Genomic DNA, 20,785 nt, shown 5'->3' on the forward strand with positions numbered 1-20,785 from the left:
TGGTGTGTGATTTAGGTCTTTTGGTGGGGTCGGTAATTTTTATCCGGACATTTCGTTCTATTCCGATTTTGCTTACCTGAACTACTTAGTGCATTTCTAAAATAATTATACATAGTTCTCACTTATCCTAGAGTTGCATACTGCCCCTCTGAAAAGTACACACAGATCTGAATTGTGTCCCACTCATCTGAAAAGTATCATTGGTATAACTAACTTTCTGATGCTTGTTAATCTGCTTAGAATCACATGATGTGCATATGGTCCGACATCCAGTGGTAACTGCGAAGTATTACATCTTGTCTTTCGGGGACTGAAAGGGGACATCGGCATAGGCGTGTCTGTAACACTATCCCTATCGTGACGTGTAGTGTACCCAAAATCCCTCACGTGCTGAAGTCCCTCAGATTGTTTTTTTCCGCCCAAATAACTGGTCGCCCTATAGCGGAGCTCTTACATAAGAGACATTGTTTATCTTTATACCGACTTTGCCGGTTATTCCCCCATAAGTCACTTCGACGGCGATTAAGAACTTCGACGAAGACTGCGAGAAGTTTCTACAGAAGTGGATTTCAGCGCCTACGATCCGGCGGCTGAGGCATCCAAGTGGCCGGGCCCTCTGGTCGGCCTACACAGTAGGGTGAGGGAGGGGTCTGGGTGGCCATATCTTTCGTTATGTCTTTCCTCTTCCCCCCTCTTTGCCCTCTAGGTCTGGTCATCTTTATTTATACCTTTCGCTATGGAAAGGACTCCAGTTAGGTTGACAGTATCGCGAGAATTACTTTGGCAGTTGAGCTGGTACCTACACTGTCGAAACGCATGTAGTAGGCCGCGGACAAGTATAAAGACCCGCCATGGTACCCCGATGCTTGCGAAACTTACGAGGACAGTCTGGGGCCTCTTTCCAACACCCTGGGAGACCAATTTCGACGCCAAAGGGTGGAAAATGACGTTTTTCCACCTTTATGCCCTTCTGGTGGACGAGGGAGAAATTCGAAGGGTGCATGGATCGTCTTGAAAGGATTGTCTCGCTTTCTGAGCATCCTTCCCCTAAGAGATCTTGTGAAGACCCTCTTTTAAGATCAGCTTCACGTTTCCAAGAAAATCTTGACTCTCAGCCCTCGGTTTCTGTCCACCATGAAGAGGTGGTCCAGATGGACACTTACCAGGACATCTCCAGCGAAGAAGACAACCCTTCCTTCCTGCAGGACTACACTGAGGACCAGGTGGATGCCATGGACAACTGGGAGGAAACCCAGCAAGTGGAAACAGAGCCATGGATGCTCCCCACGCAAGATCAGGATACTGATATTCTATGCCTGGATTCTCCTCCATCCACCCTGGCTCGCCAGGCCTTGCCTGTAGATGACCAAATGGCCTTCAATGCCTTCTTGAGGAATGCAGCAGATAGCTTTCAGATCAGTACTCCGGAGGCGGTACCCGAACAAGACTTTGTGGAGGACATTGTCAAGGAGAAATCCCCCTCAAGCCAAGCCATTCCCCTTCTAAATTCTGTTAAAAGAAGATTGGCTCCCTCCCTGGTGATGCCAGCTCAGACTTGGGCAGTGAACCCAAGAGTGGAAAAACTGTTTCGGCCAGCCCCTTCGGACCCTCAATATATTAAAGGCCACGCTACCCCCAACTCCTTGGTAGTCACTACCACCCGGAAATGGGCAGGAGTACCCCTTGCTACGGGGAGGCACCTCCGGATAAGGAATCCAAGAGCTTGTACACCCTCTGTAAGCGTGTTACCTCGGCAGCAGCATACACCACACGCATAGCGAATAACACCACGCTGCTGGCCAGTTATGCAGACGCACAATGTAACCTTGTACAAGAAGGTCTTCAGGAGGTTCCTGAACCCGTTAAGTCCAGGCTTCTCACCATTGTGGCAGAGGGCAGGCAGGTAAATCAGAATATAATCAAGAACACTCTGTACACTGCTGAGACAGCAGGCAGGTCTCTAGCCCAGGGCACTATACTCAAGCGGCACGCTTGGCTTCGCAACGCAGGGTTTAAGCTTGAAACACAGGCCGTTATTATCAACAAACCCATAGACGAGACCAGTCTCTTCGGGAAAGCGGTCGAAGATGCCCTGGAGACGGCCAAGAAAGATCATGAGACTCTTAAGTCCTTGCAACAAATAACTCAGAACCCTCCCACCCCCCCAAAGGGGCGGTGGTTCTCATCTGTCCTTTCGAGGGCAGGCCCGTGCAAGTCAGAAAAACTACAGCACGGGAAACTATAACTCTGGACAAACATCAGGAATCCCTTCCTACTACCCACCTATGGGTCAGCGACGCGGCAAAGGCAGAGGTAGAGGCCCCAATCCCAGAGGAGCCGCAGCCTCTGGTCAGAAATGCTGGTAACTGGAGGGATAGCCCAACTACAGCAGAACAACGGGCTAGAGGTACTTGGTTAACAGATGGGGTCTGTTCTGACGTGTAACATTTAGGGGGGGCTACTTATTGATTGTAGTAGGCCTAGGTAATTGCTATTGTGTCCAAGAAAATACAAAAACACTTTAAATGTGAAGATGTACAATGAGGAGTTCAGACAAAAATAGATATCATTCAGACAACTTTTAAATTTATTTTGCTGCTGGATGCATTTAGTAGTCATGCATCAATGGTATTCAAAAAGAGGTATTTGTAGAGATAACAAACAAAAATGCAAACAAATTCTTCACAAATACTGGGTGTGCAGGGAGGTTAATTCTCAGTCTTAACCTTGCCCTTACACAATTATTATAACAAGGTAAATTGCAAAAATGCAATGATAAAACAAGGTAATGCTATAAAGAGCACTGTGTAACCACCACCTCTTGTGACAAGTGATTAATGTGTATTCAATACCAGACAATCCAAACAGAAGCAAAAAATGCGGAAACTCTTTGTTGTCTATAGCCAGGCTGGAGGGTGACCTAATACATGGTCAAGACCAACAAAGAGTTTCCGCATTCTTTATAGCATTACCTTGTTTTATCATTGCATTTTTGCAATTTACCTTGTTATAATAATTGTGTAAGGGCAAGGTTAAGACTGAGAATTAACTTCCCTGCACACCCAGTATTTGTGAAGAATTTGTTTGCATTTTTGTTTATCTCTTCAAATACATCTTTTTGAATACCATTTATGCATGACTACTAAATGCATCCAGCAGCAAAATAAATTTAAAAGCTGTCTGAATGATATCTATTTTTGTCTGAACTCCTCATTGTACATCTTCACATTTAAAGTGTTTTTGTATTTTCTTGGACACAATAGAAATTACCTAGGCCTACTACAATAAATAAGTAGCCCCCCCTAAATGTTACACGTCAGAACAGACCCCATCTGGTCAGTAATGACCAACAGATCCAGGTCCCCTCCCATGTCACCCCCGGTCGGGCGGCGTTAAACATCTTTCCTCACGGCTTGGGAGGGGATAACTTCCGACCAGTGGTTATATAGAGGTCGCCCACGGGTACTGCATGTAATTCGCCCGACAACCACAGTTCAGATCACCATGCTCATGGTCCTCTCACCAGACCATCTGCGGATCCTGAATCAAGAGGTGGAAGCGCTGCTGGGAAAGGACGCCATAGAAGCTGTCCCTATTCTTCAGGTAAACAAGGGTATTATTTATTCAGTGTAATTTCTTGTACCCAAAAAGGACCTCACCATGCGCCCTGTTCTAGACCTGCGCCCAGCGAACAAATGTATAAAACCTCAAATGTTTCGTATGATAACGCTGCAGGAGGTGATCCCACTGTTGAAAAAGGGGGACTACATGGCAACATTGGACATGAAAGATGCATATTTTCATATTTCAATGTTGCCAACACACAGGAAATATCTAAGGTTCATGATAGAGGACAGGCATTACCAATTCAAAGTGCTCCCCTTTGGCATCGCCTCGGTGCCAAGGGTGTTTACAAAGGTCCTGGTACTAGCGGCAGGACACCTGCAAAGACTATCCAACCCGATTTACCCTTACCTCGACGACTGGCTCATAACAGGGGACTCTAACGACACATGCTTTTTGAACACCCAGAAGACCGTACACCTTCTGCTTAGTCTGGGATTCTCCATCAACGAGAGAAAATCTAGTCTAATCCCCAGTCAAGTAAAACAATTTCGGGGTGCTCTAATCCGGACAAAGGATGGCATCGTCTTCCCCTCCAACGAGAGGGTTCAGAAAATGCTTTTTCAGATCCCTCAATATGTAGCCAGTTGGGAGGTGACGCTTTCTAGGTATGATGGCGTCATGCATATACTTGGTTCCCTAAGTGCGGCTGCGCATGCGTCCCATGCAAGAGTGGCTCAACAGCCAGTGGTGTCAGGTCAGCAGACAATGGGAAAATCTGGTAGTTGTCCCGCCAGCCCTCGTACTCTCTCTGCAGTGATGGTCGAGGGAAAGCATCCTATACGGGAAAACCTTCACCACCCCTGCAATGGAAGCCACTCTCACGACAGACTTATCTCTCATGGGGTGGGGGGGGGACTCACCTGCTTCAGCAGACAGCCCATGGAGTGTGGTCTCCACAAGTAGCATCCAACGGTATAAATCTGCTAGAGCTATTACTGGTGTTCAAGGCACTGAAAGCCTTTAAGACGCAACTACAAGGGAAGAACATGCTGGTTCGGACAGACCGCACCAGAGCCATGTATTACCTGAACAAACAAGGGGGCACACACTCTCCAGGGATATCCAAGCTGTCCCAAAACATTTGAATGTGGGCTCTCAAGCACAAGATTTTTCTGTTGTCCCAACAAGTTCCAGGGGAAGTCAATCTTCTGGCAGACGTGCTCAGCAGAAATGTCCCACTGCCCATAGAATACGAATGGCATCTGCACAAAGACATCGTGTCCAACGTCTTCGCAGAATGGGGCTTCCCAGAGAACAACCTGTTTGCAACTCAGGAGAAAGCCCAATGCCAAGACTATGCCTCCAGGTACCCCCAGAACCGCTCCAAGGGGAACGGACTCTGGATAACATGGTCAGGGAAATTTGTTTACGCTTTTCCCCTGACTCCCCCACTCAACAAGATAGGGCACAAGATGCACCGGGAACCACTCACCATTGAATTGGTAGACCCATGTGGGCCCGCCAACTGTGGTTCACTCATCTAATGGAAATGTCCCTCTCCCCACCAGTAAAACTACCCTGCCTGTACAACATGTCTCATTACAGGGGGGAGACCCTACACCCATTCCCCCAAACTCTGAACTTAGCAGCCTGGCTCCTGAGGTCAGAGTTTGGACACCTTCCGCTCCCTCAGAGATGCATGGACATTCTCAGGGAAGCTAGGAAACCTAACACCCACTATTACTATTCCAGCAGATGGAAACGGTTTGTCATCTGTTGTAACACCAAGGGCGCCAATCCCATAGATTGCTCACCCACACACATTGTGCTGTAACTAACCCATTTGTTAGACGCAGGGTTGGTCTTCAATTCCCTAAAGGTTCATCTTGCTGCTCTCTCAGCCTAATTCCACGTCACAACAGAAGGTGTTGTGGTACAAAATACCGGTGATTAAAGCTTTTATGGAAGGGGTTTGAGGATTCATCCCCCTTTCTCTCCCAGCTCCTGGATGGGCTCTAAATGTGGTTTTAACCAGACTCATGGGACCTCCGTATGAGCCAATGCATAAAGCAAGTCTAAAAGACCTTACTTACAAGACGGCCTTCCTAGTGGCTATCACTTCTATTAGAAGGGTTAGCGAACTACATACCCTTTCTGTTCTAGAGCCTTTTGTTACAGTCCACAGGGATAAGGTAGTTCTGTGCACTCATCCCAAATTTGCGCCTAAATTCATCTTTAAATTCCATGTGAATCAATTGATCGTACTACCCACCTTTTTCCAGAATACCACTAGCATGGCCGAAATAAGCCTACACACACTTAATGTGTGTGCGCAGCGCAGTCATGTTTTACCTGGAAAGAACGAAACCACTGAGGAAAACAAACCAATTTTTCATTTCAGTGGCAGCTGGTAGAGAAGGGGATCCTGTCTCTAAATCGGGTATCTCAAGGTGGATTGTCAAATGTATCGCACTGTGTTACGCTCTTGCTAAGAGAGAACTGCCCTTCAAGCCTAGAGCACACTCTAATCGGGGCACTGCGGCTTCCGAGCATTCATTGCAAATGTTCCCCTAGAGTCCATTTGCAAAGCGGGAACCTGGAGATCTGTACACACCTTTACAAAACACTATTGCCTGGACACTCATTCTAGGTCTTTTTCTCAGGTGGGATAAGCAGTACTAAGACCTCTTTTCTCTACTGCTCCTTCTCACAACCCACCTCCAGCTCTGTGTACTGCTCACCAGTCTATGCACAGCATGTGATTCTAGCAAGCAGATTAACGAGCATCTGAAGACATGCATTACTCACCGTAATAGCATTTCTGATGATTGTATATGCTTAGATTCACATGCGCCCTGCCTACCTCCCCGCTCGGGGTGGAAGTAACATAGATATCTTACTACTTTCTCTCTTCATGTACTCATTCACAATACCTTTGGGCTCCCTCATGGCAGAAAAAATACAATCGGAAGGACCTCGGCATGTGAGGGATTTTGGGTACACTACACGTCACGATTGGGATAGTGTTGCAGACACACCTATGCCAATGTCCTCTTTCGGTCCCCGAAAGACGAGATGCAATGCTCTGTGGTTACCACTGGATGTGGGACCATATGCGCAGCATGTGAATTTAAGCTGATAGAATAATCAGAAATGCTATTACGGTGAGTAATGCGTGTCATTCCTGTAAGAGAAATAGTGTAGGAGTAGAAATAGTGTAGGAGTTTATGACCAATAGGGGTTTACTCACCTTGAATGCCTGCTGCCATTCTAAAAGTGGAACATTGGGTTGTGCTTATCTTGAATTGCTAAGTGCATTTCTAAAACACTCTTACCTAGTTCTTACTTATCCACGAGTAGCTTACAACCCCTCTGCAAAGTATGAGTTATTTCACTAATCTTTGAACTGTGTTCTGAAAAGTAATCTTAGTGTAACTGTATCCATTCTGAACGAATATTACGTTACATATGTTGTAAGGAGTATACTTTTAACAGTGTTGGTATAGCTAGGTGATTCTTGAAACTGAAAAACAATGTGCTTTATTACCATTCGGGTCTGCCTCCCTTGAATTACCTTCATTCTTTCTAAATGTCTTGTCAGGTTTTACTCCCTATGAATAGCATGTTACCATTCAAAATCTGTATCATAGGATTTTATTCACCTTGAACTGCATATTGCTGCTGTAATTCAGGTTATGCTTTGGTGTGCATACAATAAGTATTGGGTTGGTTTTTATAATTATGTTTAAGTTATGATATAGTACTTGCCTTTCCAAAGATGTGCTTTTGCCTACATGTATATAAAATGAACCCTTATTTTACAATAAATAGGTGTATCAGTGGTTCTTTGGACTATATGTATGCTACACTTTCTTTGTACCCATCTACAGCCCTCTTTGCCTCCTAAAATGAGCCTGGTTGCTCTGGCCATACTACCCACATCTCAGGTGGTACAACTGTATACTGTATTGCCTAAAGTATAGTTTTATGAAGTCCTGGTTGCACTTTAGAAAAACTGTCATATCAGAGTCTGGAGGCTATTGTTAAGGAGGGGGTCTGTGGAGTGTGTGAGTATTAGAGGGAGAGTGAATGAGATAGGTGGTATTGGGTAGTAGAGTTCTGTGCAGGGCACCATATCCCTGGGTGTCCTTGGGAGGGTTGATCGGGGGCTAGGGAGCGAGGTGAGCCGGGGCACAATGTCCCTTGAGGTCCAGTGAGATGGAGGCTATGGTGAGGTGTAATTGGTAGTAGTAGATAAGACGCAGCAGTAAAGGGTGAGTGGTGGGAATGATAGTGAGTGGAGAATCGGAGTAGCTATTGTCATAGAGGAAGGAAGAGACCTGAGGTAGAAGGGGTAGTTGGAGGTACTAGCGACAGTAATACATGAGTAAGAGAAGAAGTAAGATCGAAGGGTGGCAGTGGAAAGTTGGAGTGAGAGATTGGAGGGACAGTGACCTGGTGCGAGAGCAGCCTGAGAGATCGCTATAGAAAGGGGCAGGTCCAAAAGGGTCTAAAAGGAGTGAGCGTGACTCTGGGTGAAAGAAGGCACCATTTCTTACCCCTGAGACTACAAAGCGGAAATAGGAGAGGGAAAGCTAGAAGATCCCTAGGGAGTCAGTTAGCTATCATATTAGGGATGTCGCGGTTTATTCTATGGTCACAAGCAAGTCAGGGATCTCCTTCTCCTACAATGAATGTGGTGCACAATAAGAACACTTTGATTTCTAAAATTTAGCTCCTTTTTGAGAAGGCCTCCAACCTGTCTCGCGCACAACCCCAACGAATACCCAGTGCTCCAATGGACAAGGAATCAGGCCGGTGTGTAGTAAGAAGATATTAATTTATTATTGATGTCAAATTAGAATCAACACCTTACATCGGCCACCAATGTTGTGGCAGAACAAAGACAAAATATCCTTTTAAATATCCTTTTATAAGTAGCACACTGAGATAACTCAAAAATATACAGTGACAAGAATTTCCTTTGACTTCTCCCACCACTACAATCAGAGAACAGTTCAAAGCGCACAAGGAAAATGAAGGCATACAGGAAAGTGAATGCACACATAATTATGCTTTGGTCCCAGCAACACCCCCCCCCCCCCCATCCACCCCAAACATCCACTAGGCTTGTCTCTTTTGGATGGAAGGCAGTGGCAGGAAGTGGGAGCACAAGGGAAAAATCAGATTTGGGATATGGTTCACAGAAACAATATGGGGAGCAGGCAAAGAATGGGGAAATTTTGTTTTTAGAGCAAAATCGAAGAATGTGTTTGTAAATTATTTATCACAATTTCTATGGGAAAGAAATGAAAGGAAGGGAATTCGTTCTGCTTACACTTGACAGGCAGGGCTTTATAGATTATCAGTCAGCACCCAATTGGAAAATCGGATTTTGAACAACGTGATCACAAAACAAGACGGAGATGCAATGTGAAAATTTGGTTGGCCACCCGTGACAATCACACACAGGATTTTAGGTTTATGGTCAGAACTGGATGGGAAAACCGATTTTGGGATGTTTAGCACAATTTCAATGGGCAAGAAAATGCACATGGGAATTTGTTTTACTTTACAATGGGGAATTGGGAACAGAATGGGAAAATGGGAACAATTTCGATGTGCACCTTAAAATGGGACAATAGGGACAGAATGGGAAATGGGAACAATTATGTTTTCACCTTACAATGGGTAAATAGGAAACAGCGTTTTAAAGTTGATTCTTTGCCAAATCTTTAGGACTATACCAGCTCACAAAACACAGGCAAAAGATTGCTGGTTTTGAATTTCACCAATACAGATCCCATGGATTCAATGGGGGAATTAATTTATTTACTTTGACAAATATGCTAAGGATCTACACAGGCAAATGGGGATTCTTTAATAGGGCAATCCCTGGAATATACAGGCAAACAAGAGATTCTTCAATGGGAAAATGACTGACATAAACAGGCAAATGGGAATTTTGCAATGGGGAATTCTCTAAGGCAATGCTAAAAGAATACAGGGCCTACACATTCTATGGCTTTGGGTTTTAGTTCTACTTACAGGAGAGGTCTGGGCTGAACATCAGGGAGCATCAGGACTTTGCTGGGACAGCAAAATGGAGCCAGTGAAGGTCTCTGCTGAGTCCTCCAAGAGGTCCCGAGACAGCTTTTAAATCTCCTGGATCCACTGCAAGCTAGGCCTCTCACTGCTGGGATGTTTCCCCAGATGTTGACAGCAGATTAGTGTGAAAAGTCCTGCAGAGCCTCAGAAGGCAGGCTGAATTAGTTATAGTGCAATTGACATCACTGATTTCTCATAGTTCCCGCAGAAGGGATTGGTTAATGTTCCAGTACCCCACTACCACCTGTATGCTTATGGGTCCCGGAAATGTGGGAGTGCTTTGGGATACCAGGGGAGTAGACCACTTCATCATCTCACTTCGACAGGGGTTTGGTCATGTTTTTGCACTTAAAATCTCATTTTACAATTACCCTTAACTTCCACGTCTTGACAGATATGAATCCATTGTTGACACCTATATTTTTCAGAGTCAAATGACACTACTTAGGAGTCTGTATGTCATTCCTGTGCAGAGCTACAGTTTTTCTTCATGTACTCAGGAGTCATATCAGTGAAAAATATTGCCCTTTATGGGTGCACTACTGATCATGTTTGACATGTTTTGTCACTTTTTCACATCACTAGTTAACACAATCGGGGCCACATCACATTTTCATGAATAACTTTAGTTGTGTTAACCTCACATAAATCGTTTTGGGATGACCAGAAGGGGTTAACTATTTCTTTCCAGTAATCCCACAATGATTATTGTGCGATAAATATCGTCAATTTTACACAATAAAATGCATTTCTCCCCTTTTACACACTGGGCAGCCATACCACTCCTTGGCTCTGGCCCCCACCCTTGCTCACCCAGTTTCAATTTCTCTCTTCATGGCTGTGACGTCAAGAGAGGGTCCTGTGTTTAGATTGGCTTAGCCCTTCAAGAACCTATGACTAGCTAATGCATGTTTTATTGCGGCTTGTGTGACCTTGGGTCATACAGCTGGAGAACAGACCTTCCTTTCTCTTGTACCCCCGTGGATTTGATATCAAAGCATCTTTTAGTTGTATTTTTAAGGGAAGGCACTTGATGGATGAAGGTGGCCCGGCATTAAACTCCATGTCAACAGGGACATTAGAATCCAGTTTCACATCTTGGAGAAATGACTGGCAGCAACCCAAATGCATTTAAAATGACATCTTTTAAAATACAGTTTCAAACTATGCGAGTTACTTGAACACTGTCCATTTTATGAGCTTGTGCACGCCAGAAGCCCTATTCACTTTGTGAAAGTCTGACAAGCATCTTGCTGTACATATTATAAGTTTAAAGGGAAAAAAAAGTTACAGGCATGTGTTTTATTTCACAGTAGAAAAAAGGCTTTGTTTCACTGTGACGGCTTGAAACACAATCTTGGCATTTTCATTTAATATTCTGTGCACAATTATTCCTGGAAATATCAGTGCAGAAGAGGGGTAGGGGGGAGAGGGAGGGAGGGAGGAGAGGAAGGTGGGGGGGGTGAGAGGGGTCAGAGGGAGGGAGGGGGGTGAGACGGAGTGGGGTGAGAGGGAGGGGGGAGAAGAGGGGTGGAGGAGAAGAGGGGGGAGAAGGGGAGAAGAGGCAAAGGGGGAAGAGGAGGGGGGAAAGGAAGAAGAGATTGATCTCCTGAGAATCATAATAGCAATTCACAGTAAATGCAAAAGTTCTAGAGTAAAATGTCACAAAAATTGTTAAAATATATCACAGCTGCCACCAGCTTGTTTTGGCCACTTTGTAAAAGTAACCAAAAAGCCATTATATAAAACGGATACAAAGTATCGTAATTGCACTTATGTAACAATACAAGAATTCTCAAAGCGAGACACATCTTTCATCACTGATAGGCTTAGGGACTAGTCAGTTTCACCATAGGAATGGGTAAAACGGGCAAGGAAGTACAGAAAAAGGCTTCATTTATCACAGTCAGGACAGGGTTCCAAACAAGCAAAAAGAAAGGGTGTCTTGTAGAAATCTATAGGGGAACTTGTAAAAAGAAAATCTTTCCCAACAGCTAATATTTGCCCTGACACCCTAAGACTCACGGCTGGTACAGTGTACTATTTTATAATATTTGAATAGAACCATCATCATATGTTCCTTAGAGATATTCAAATAATGTTTTTGTGTACCATAATTACACTACTGAGGCTTGTGCAGAAGCTGCCGTCAATTTTCACTGGGGACTTTAATGACTTGCAACCCTTTATTTTTTTCAAGATATTTTTATTGACATTTTCATTAAACATAAACATCGGGATTTAAACATCATCCCCCCTCCTCCCTCCCCCCTCACCGGTTATACAGTCCTTCGCTTTCTTCTGCTTCCACTCTTCATGTTCTGTCTCATCCCGTAAACATGTCCAGTATGCAAATTTTGTGTGGACACCATTGCAGCATGTAGTCGCTTTGTAGGTAGTCTATCACCTCTTCCCCAGTCCGTTATGAATTTTTGTCTGTACCCTTCAATGTTGTATGTGATTCTCTCCATCGCCACAAATGTCCATATTCTCTGTAGCCATTCTTGATTTGAGGGGGTGTCTTTTGTTTCCATTTTTGTGCTATTGCTAGCCAGGCCGCTGTGAGGAATCCCATAAAGTTTTTCTTCTGTGTCTTTGTTAGTGTCCTGTCTCGGGGGTTCCACATACCACACATCCATATCTCTTCTCCTAGAGTTTCTGCACCTTTAAACATTCCTTGCATTTGGGTCTTTACCCCTGACCAGAAGTTTTGTAGTTCCGGGCAGTTCCACCAGATGTGCCTCCAGTTGCCCACTGTGTTGCATCCCCTCCAGCATCTGTCTTGTGTCGTGTTGAACATTCGGTGGAGTTTTTCTGGGGTGTAGTGCCATTGTATGATCATTTTTATCCACGCTTCTCTTGTCTGTATCGCCCGTGTCCACTTGGGGATTATTTGACAGATGTATATCCATTGCTCCCTTGTGATTTTTTTCCGTAGCGAAGTTTCCCATTTCTTCATGTATTTCCATTTTATTTCCTCTGTCTGGGTGTTTATGAATTTGTATGTTGTGGAGATGAATTTTCTTTCCCCCGTCTGGGTCATAATGTATGTTTCAAAAGGAGTTAGGTCTCTTGTTAGTGCCTGTGTCATTCTGGGGGTAGTAAGACAGTGATGGAGTTGCTCGTATTGAAATCTTTCCTTTTCTGGGAGGCCCAATAGTTCCTGGCATTCCGCGAATGATCTGATCAGTAGGCCATCATACATGTCTCCCGCTTTCGTGCAGTCTGCATCGCACTATTTCTGAAATGTTCCTTTCTCTGTGCCCGGAAGAATTTCTGGGTTGCCAAGTATTGGAATGAAGGGGGCTGGGTCTTTTGTCAGAGTTTCTAATTTGTCTCTCTGTCCCATATTTCCAGGGTCGAACTCATAATCTCACTTATCCGGACATTTTGGTGTCTGTGCTCGGTTTGATCCATAGCAGGTGTTGCATATTTGATCTTGCTACCGCTCTATCCTATGCCTCCCATATTGTTTCTGAAGTGTTTGGGATCCATTCTTTCAGGACCCACATCTGGGTTGCCTCGTAGTACTTTCGGAAGTGGGGGAGAGCCATGCCGCCTTCTGATTTTTGTGCCGTTAGTGCTTGGGTTTAACAGTCTTGGGGTTTTGTTCTGCCTGATGTATTTTGTTATTACTTTGGAGAGGGACTTGAAGAATGTTGCTGGTATTCTTATTGGGAGTGCTTGGAAATAGTATAGTAGTCTGGGCAGAATTGTCATTTTTATGACTGTAATTCTGCCCCACCATGATATCGAGAGAGGGTTCCATCTTTCCAGGTCTCTTTTCACCTGCTCCATTAGTTTCGTGTAATTCCCTGCATAGAGGTTTTTTATTGAGTTGGTCAGTGTGACTCCCAGGTAGCGTATCCCTTGTTCTGCTGTTTGCAGATGAAGCTCTTGAGTTTTTCTCTGTATAGCTTGTATGTCTCCTGCCAGGATCATTACCGATGACGTTTGTCTATTTATTTTCAGACCTGATATTGTTCCGAATTCTTCCACTTCTCGTATAAGGTGGGGTAGTTAGTTTATTGGGTCAGTTAGGGTCATCAGCATATCATCCGCATATGCCGCTGTCTTGTGTGTCTGCCCTCCCATTTCTATGCCCTTGATGTTGCATGCCATCCTTCTCTTTGCCGGCAGTGGTTAGAGAAAGATTGCATATAGGCAGGGGGACAGTGGGCAGCCCTGTTTGGTGCCTCTCCCTATTTTGATCTTGTTTGACAGTTCTCAATTTACTGCAATTCTTGCCGTGGGTGAGTTATAGTTGGCCCGTATCATGTTTATGTACGAGCTACCCATGTCCATTTTCTCCAGTATAGCAAACCGCATGGACCACTCCACCCGATCGAATGCTTTTTTGGCATCTACCGCTAGAATTGCTGCCGGGGTGTTGGTGATACCCACTTTCTCTATCAAGTGTGCCATACGTCTGATATTGTCGTGAGTTTTCCTGTTTGGGATGAATCCTGATTGGTCCTGATGAATCAGTTTGGGGAGCAGAGGCGAGAGTCTTTTAGCGAGGACTTTTGTGTAGAGTTTTGCATCTATATTAATGCTATTGGGCGGTATGAGCTCGGATTCTCGGGGTCTTTGCCTTTCTTATGGAAAAACAATATTTTAGCCTCGTTCATTGACGTAGCAATATTTGCTGTGTCTTTAAAGGTTTTGAAGAGGTTTGTTAAGATCGGGGAGAGAATTTCTGTGTAAGTTTTATAGAAGGCAGCCGTGTAGCCGTCCAGGCCTGGGGATTTCTTTTTGGGGAGCTCTCTGATGGCTTTTGTTACCTCTTCTATTGTGGTGATGGTTGGTAGTAAGATCCTGCTCGGGTATGCTTTCTGTTCCTCCTTCTTCGGTTTGTCCGAAGTGTATAGGTTCTGGTAATAGTCTCTGAATATTTCTTTTATCTCTTTGGATTGTGTTAGCCTTTGCCCTTGTTCATCTTTCAGTGCTTTTATCGTGTGGCTTTGTTGTTTTCCTTTCAGCTGCCTCGCTAGTAATTTGTCCGCTTTGTTCGATTTCATCGCATACCAGTGTTTTAAGTGTAGTAGTTGCATTTCCGCTCTTTTGTATCTGATTGCTTCCAGCTGGCTTTGGACGTGTCGGTAGGCATGCTGTATTTTCAGAGATCTATTGTTTGCCATCTCTTCTCTCATCTCTTCCAGTTTGTTTTCTAATTTGTTTTCCCATTTTCTAGATTGCTTGTCCTTCTGTGCTTTAAGGGCTATTACTTGTCCTCCCATCACCGCCTTTAAGGCTTCCCATAGTGTGGTTTTGGAGACTTCCTGAGTATCATTTTGTTCAAAGTATTCTGTTATTTTTTCTCTGATAGTTTCCCTCGTAGCGGGATCTTGTAGTATTTCTCTTGGAAGTGTCCAGCACCATAGGCCTGAGGATTTACGAATCTTGGGGAGTGCCATCCACAAAGAGGCATGATCTGACTGGGAGATCTGGCCTTTTTCTATGTCCTGAATCTCTCCTAGTAGTCTCGCTGAGACCCATATATAATCAATTCTGGAACTCGTGCCATGCACATGTGAGTGGTATGTGAATCCCGGGGCTGATAATCCGCCATACGTCTTCTAGGGCCATCTTTTTCATCATTTAGTTTGGGGATTGTGACAGTGTTCCTTGTGATTCTTTGGGGTTCGAGCGGTCTTCCTTCGGGTTCCATGCTATATTAAAGTCTCCTGTCAGGATTACTTCTCCTACTGCGAACTGTTCCAGTTTATTCAGTGTCTCTTTTAGGAATCCTTCCTGACCTGTGTTTGGAGCATAGATGGTTGCTAATGTCAGTGGGCGGTTTTCGATCTGTACTTTTGCAAATAGGTAGCGATCTTTTTTGTCAGGCATCGTTTCTCGTATTTGTGCATTGAGTTGGTTGGCGAATGCTATTAAGACCCCTTTTTTTTCTCTTCATTGTTTGCTTGGATTATTTGATTGTAATGTCTTATGCAGAGTTGTCCTTTCCTTTTCTTCTGTATATGTGTCTCTTGTAGCATTACTATGTCGTATTTTTCCCTGTGTAGGAAGTGTTCGGTTTTCTTTCTTTTTACGGGAGAGTTCAGCCCTCTAATATTGTACGTTAGTATTTTTAGACCCATCCTTTCCTTTGCGTCTCTAAATTTCTCTGTCTCTTAGCTTGTGGATCACAGGAATGTCCAATGGTACCGGTGATCGAATATTTTTCCCCTTGTAACTCTCCCACAACTCCTCCCTCCCTTCCCCCCCAAATTTTTCCCTGAGGAGGGCAATGGGCCCTATGGGTGCTTGGGCGGGTGGCCTTCGCTCCATGTCCTCTAACTACTCAGGTTAATGTCTTTTGCAGTGAGTCCTAAACCCTGCCGGTTTGTTGTGGATTCCGAAGGTGTCTCTTGGCTCTGCCGCAATCTCTGACGACATTTGACCCTGTTCGTTCTTATCGTTGTGTAAGAGTTGTCTCACTTCTAGCTGAGGAGTGTCCTTCCTTCTATCTTGGGATGATGTTATTTCAGGTCCCGGGTTACGGGTTTGGCGGCGCATTCTTTTATTATCTGTTTGCCATCCCCTCGGGGGTTGACGTTCTCGGCGTGTGTCCATGTCTGTTCCTGACTCTTTCTCTTGTTCTTGGATGTTCAGTATCTTGAGGCCCTCCTCACATGTGGAGATGCAATGTTTTTTCTCTTCCCACGTAAAGAGAAGGACGAATGGGAAGGTCCATTTGTAGTGCACCTGTTTCTCAGTCAGGTATTTTGTTTTTGGGCCATCTCTCTTCGTTTCCTGAGCGTTGATTTTGCCAAATCTTGGAAGAGCTGTATTTCTTTGCTGTTCATTCTTATGTGGTCTATAGTCCTGGCCTTCCTTAGGATTTAATCTTTTTGTGTGTACTGAGTTAATGCGACAAGCACATCTCTTGGACTGGCTCCTGGTTCTCCCGCCTTACTGGGGCCGACCCTGTGTATTCTGTCTATTTGGATTTCATCATCTGAGCTATCCGTTAGTATGTCTTGGAATACCTGTTGGACTGCCGTGCGGATCACTTTATCCTCAACCGAATTGGGCATGTTCTTAATTCTTATGTTAGACCTGAGGCAGCGATTCTCTAAATCTTCACATTGGGTTTCTAATTCTTGGGCCAGTCTTGCCAGTCGTTCCTGTGCCTCGGCATATTGTTGTTTCCTCATCTATGTTCTGGACCGTTCTTTCTAATTGGTCCGTTCGCTCCTCCAAGTTTCCCAGATCCTTTTTTAGTTCCTGAATTGCTTGTTTCATCTCACCTTTCATGTTTTCAAACTGTGTTTGCGTGGAGGATATGATTTTGTCTTGGAATTCTTTGAACCACGTTTTCATGTCGTCTTTGGTGGCCATGTCTGTGGCTTCTGGCGGCTCCGGGGTTTACTTCCCCTTATCTTTTTGTGCATTTGTTTTCGGTTTCGCTCCTTTGTCTGTTCCCCAGAGTTGTATTAAGTCTGATCTTGATTGTGCTTGCTGCTGGATGACTGTATCACCCGATGCCCTTGACGGCTTCTAGATCTTGACATGTGTGTGTCTTTTTTTGTGCTAGCCTTGTTCGTATGGCTATTCTTCCTGTTATACTCGCTTCAATGGGGTTTCTTGCCCCTTCGGGGGCTATTTGCTTAGATGGGCTCGTGGGTCGCCCCGTTCATTTCCTTGGGGGCACTTTCCTTGTTGTGATGGTGCCGTAAGTAAAATGTAGTCCTGACGGGTACTTTCACCCCGTGATGGTTTGTTTCCACCCCATGTTGTGTCCCTTCTTTTTGTCCAGACTTCCTATAAGGCAGGGGTCTCTTTTCTGGGTGCGCCCTCTGGCCAGAGTTCTCCTTGCTGTTCGCAATGGTGTGAGTCCCTCTCAGTGGGGTATGTGGGGGCTGTGTATTTTTGATGTTCCCCATCTCCACGGCTATCTCTTGTTGTTGGTGGTTTTCCCCCTGCGGATTCTCATTCCTCCCTTTCGGGCTTTCCCGCCTTCTGCGTCAGATTGCTTGCTAGGGGGTCGAGAGGGGGACCTGCCTTGTTGACTGGGTCCTTGCTCGCCACCGATGGAGGGCCCAGTGGGGGGGTTAGGGGGGGCTTGAAGATTTGCCTACTGTTACTCTGGAGCCCCACACCATCCCTGTAGGGTTACTGTATGTTTCTTTCTTCATCTTTCCCCTGGGGTGGCCACGTAGTCGCTGTTATCCTCTCCTGCGGGCGATGTGATCCACAGCGCTGAAGTTGCTTCTCTGTGCAGCGTTGTTTGTCCGACGGTCTCTGTGTGGAGGGGGATGGGAAGAGAGGGGGCTTCTTCCCCTGTTGTTGGATCTCTGTCGGTGGTTGCTGGGATTACCTTCTCCGCTGCTCGGTGTCGGCGGCCTGCTGCTGTGGAGTCCTATTGGGGGGGGGGGGTCCGGAGGGTCGCTGCTTCAATCCGAATCCCCGCGTGGGATGCGGCGTCTCCTCTGGAGCTGGGCCACTTGCCTGGGATCCTGTTGGTTATCCTGGCGCTCCGGTTCTGAAGTGTGGCGCCGGATCGCTCGAGGGGTGGCGTGCTGGACCTGGACCTGGGTCCTGAGTCACTTTCTCTGATCGGCAGTCCCGATTTCACTTCTGCGCTTACTGGGTCTCTGTGGAGTGGGCCGTATGGCACCCATCCTCCCGTCGCGGGCCGCAGGACCTTGCTTCTGCGGACGCGTGGAGCTTTTTGTGTCCGGTTTATGTTCCGCTGTCGGGCATTTATGGAGACTAGCTCCGGAGGGTTATTTGTCTGCTTATTTGTAGTTTTCTATGTTGCGGCCCGAGCTGGGGGGACAGAGCTACGCTCTTGCAAGTCTGCCCGGCTCGGCCGCCATCTTGGAATCACACTTACAACCCTTTTAATTAAGACAATGAACTGGAAGATTCCTTGAGTACTGTGAGATTTGTCTATTTGTTTTACAAGGTTGCGATTTAGTTTGCTTCTATATGTAGATGATTGCTTGCTATCGCCCTAACACTTTCCCAAGATTTAATCACTTTTTATATTAACTTTGACATAAAAGGACATAAGTGCATATTTCTAAATCTAAAGTGGTGGTAGTGGGATTCAGTTGTATTTTTGCTCACTCTCTTTCGTAATACTAAAAGATTAGAGTGGGTGAATAGGTGTGTTGTCTTGGGCATATATTTTTCAGATGATTTTACTTGGGGAGGACCGATGAATAAACTTGCGTAAAACAGGTTAAAACTGTCATTTTTCAGTTTCACCAGTGGTTATCCCATGAAGAGGTTGCTAAGAGTTTATCGGACGAAGTGTGGAAATGGCGGTCTATGGAGAGACATTTTGCGTAACCCAAGGTGTGACCAGTTGGCTGCAACCTTTTTTTTAACTTTGACTAGAAGCCGCCTATTGTATTTGACTACAGCTAGCGAGAAATGAGGAGGGACACAAAGCGTATAGTTGTTGTTTGATTATCTACCCGACCATTGACTATCAGTAGCCATTCTAATCCCTATGCCCTTTTCCACCCACTTCCTGCCCCTCCCAGCCCAAAACGCAGCCTCCTGCGAGCGCTTAAACTAACTTTAGCAAGCCTTGCCAACAAACTTTGTGCTCGTAATGACTTCCAGTGTTTTATCAAAGTAGTCTTTGGAGAATGATTGACTTAATTGGAGTTGTAATTGCTCTACTGATCTAATAAAAATGTCTCAACTGGTTCAGTCTGCAACCACTCGATTTAATAAGCACTATGCATCCTTCACTGAAGTCCTATTATAAACGAGCATTGGCAAAGCAAATAGTTTTGGCTTGTGCATACGAGTTAGACATTTGCCAGGCACTGTTATTTCATCCACACGTAATCACCATTTTGCTGCTGCTACTATCAATGGCCAAATTATACCGATATGGCAGTGGTTGGTAAATGCCTTTCCCATGCTTGTACACAAGACACTGCTGCTGCCATTTTTACTGCTTGCTATGCTTTCTAGTGGATACCTATAAACAGATGGAAGGGCTAACAAAGATTTATTTTCAAAAGGAGCCAAAAATTGATTTCTCGTCTCACATTTATGTACTCGATTCACTGTGTTATATGTGCATTTTAATAGTAGTCATTTTTTATTTGAAATGTTCTAAACTGTATATTTTTTCAATGTGGCTCATCGCAGGACTCTTTACAGCCTATGGACCAGACCTCCTTGCACCCTGAAAACATGGAAACAGGTAACATCCACAGATTATCTGTAGAAATAACATGTAGATATAATGCTAAAGGTAGTGGTGCTAATGCTTTCAGGATCTTTTAATCAGACACATTTATAGAGAGACATCATAACTTTGTTGAAATGGATGTTGTTTGTTTATCACTGAAAAAAAAGTGGTTGGATTTGTCTTTTGGGCCCACTGGCCTGTGCCTTTGGCTATGTCCACTGTATATTTTAAAACACTACCAGGCTACTAGCCATGTCCTTTGGCCATGGACATTGTCCACAGCCTTCGACAGTGTCCACTGTACATATTCCCCCAAATGTTTCTTTTGGATCCATTAGGTGGTCACACCCATCAGCCGTGGCCACTATACATGTCTTTCGGGCCCACTAGCGATTACCTTTCTTTCTTACTCACTAGCCATAGCCTTTGCCCATGACCATTGGCCGCGGCTTTTGGTTGGCCCCTTTCCATGTTACCCCAATAGCTTTCTTCCGGTCTTCAGCCGTGGTCACTCTACGTATTGCTCTAACGCTCCTACGAGCCCTTCGCTCCTCTAACTCTTTGACTGTTGAACACTTCTCTAAGCAAAAAGTGGGGGGCAGGTCTATCTTCTTGGCTGGCACATCCCTTTGGAACAACATCCCTGCCCCTCTCAGACTTGAGCTGGAGCTCCACAAGTTTCATAAACTGCTCAAAACTCTGCTGTTCTCTACCTCTTTCCCTTCCCTGCTAACCACCCCACTGCCGCTTTGACTGGTGGCCCGATCCTCCTGAATCTCACAGGATTCCAGGCCCTTCTTCCCAGTCTATACCAACAATTGCACTGCCCTTGCGGGCTCCTGCTCGGCAGCTATTCATCCCACCCTTGGAAGTTGCCGGCACTAGTATTTAGCCTGAGGTTCTCCTCCTGGCTCCCCTTAGCACTTCCCTCCCTCCTGGACCCTC

The 20,785-nt window shown here is 45.2% G+C and overlaps 1 protein-coding gene across 3 annotated transcripts in view; it reads left to right on the forward strand.

The window, feature by feature from the left end:
- The window catches only part of PRKCI (protein kinase C iota), a 1,761,305-nt gene that overhangs the window by 689,831 nt on the left and 1,050,689 nt on the right, over positions 1–20,785 (forward strand). For all 3 annotated transcript variants that reach the window (XM_069618564.1, XM_069618565.1, XM_069618563.1), the window contains one exon: positions 19,798–19,852. In XM_069618564.1, coding sequence (XP_069474665.1) covers positions 19,798–19,852 — 55 coding nt within the window. The remainder of the gene's footprint in view (positions 1–19,797; positions 19,853–20,785) is intronic.

Source organism: Ambystoma mexicanum, chromosome 10, assembly GCF_040938575.1.
Source record: "Ambystoma mexicanum isolate Mex_15411 chromosome 10, UKY_AmexF1_1, whole genome shotgun sequence".
Lineage (NCBI taxonomy): Eukaryota > Metazoa > Chordata > Amphibia > Caudata > Ambystomatidae > Ambystoma > Ambystoma mexicanum.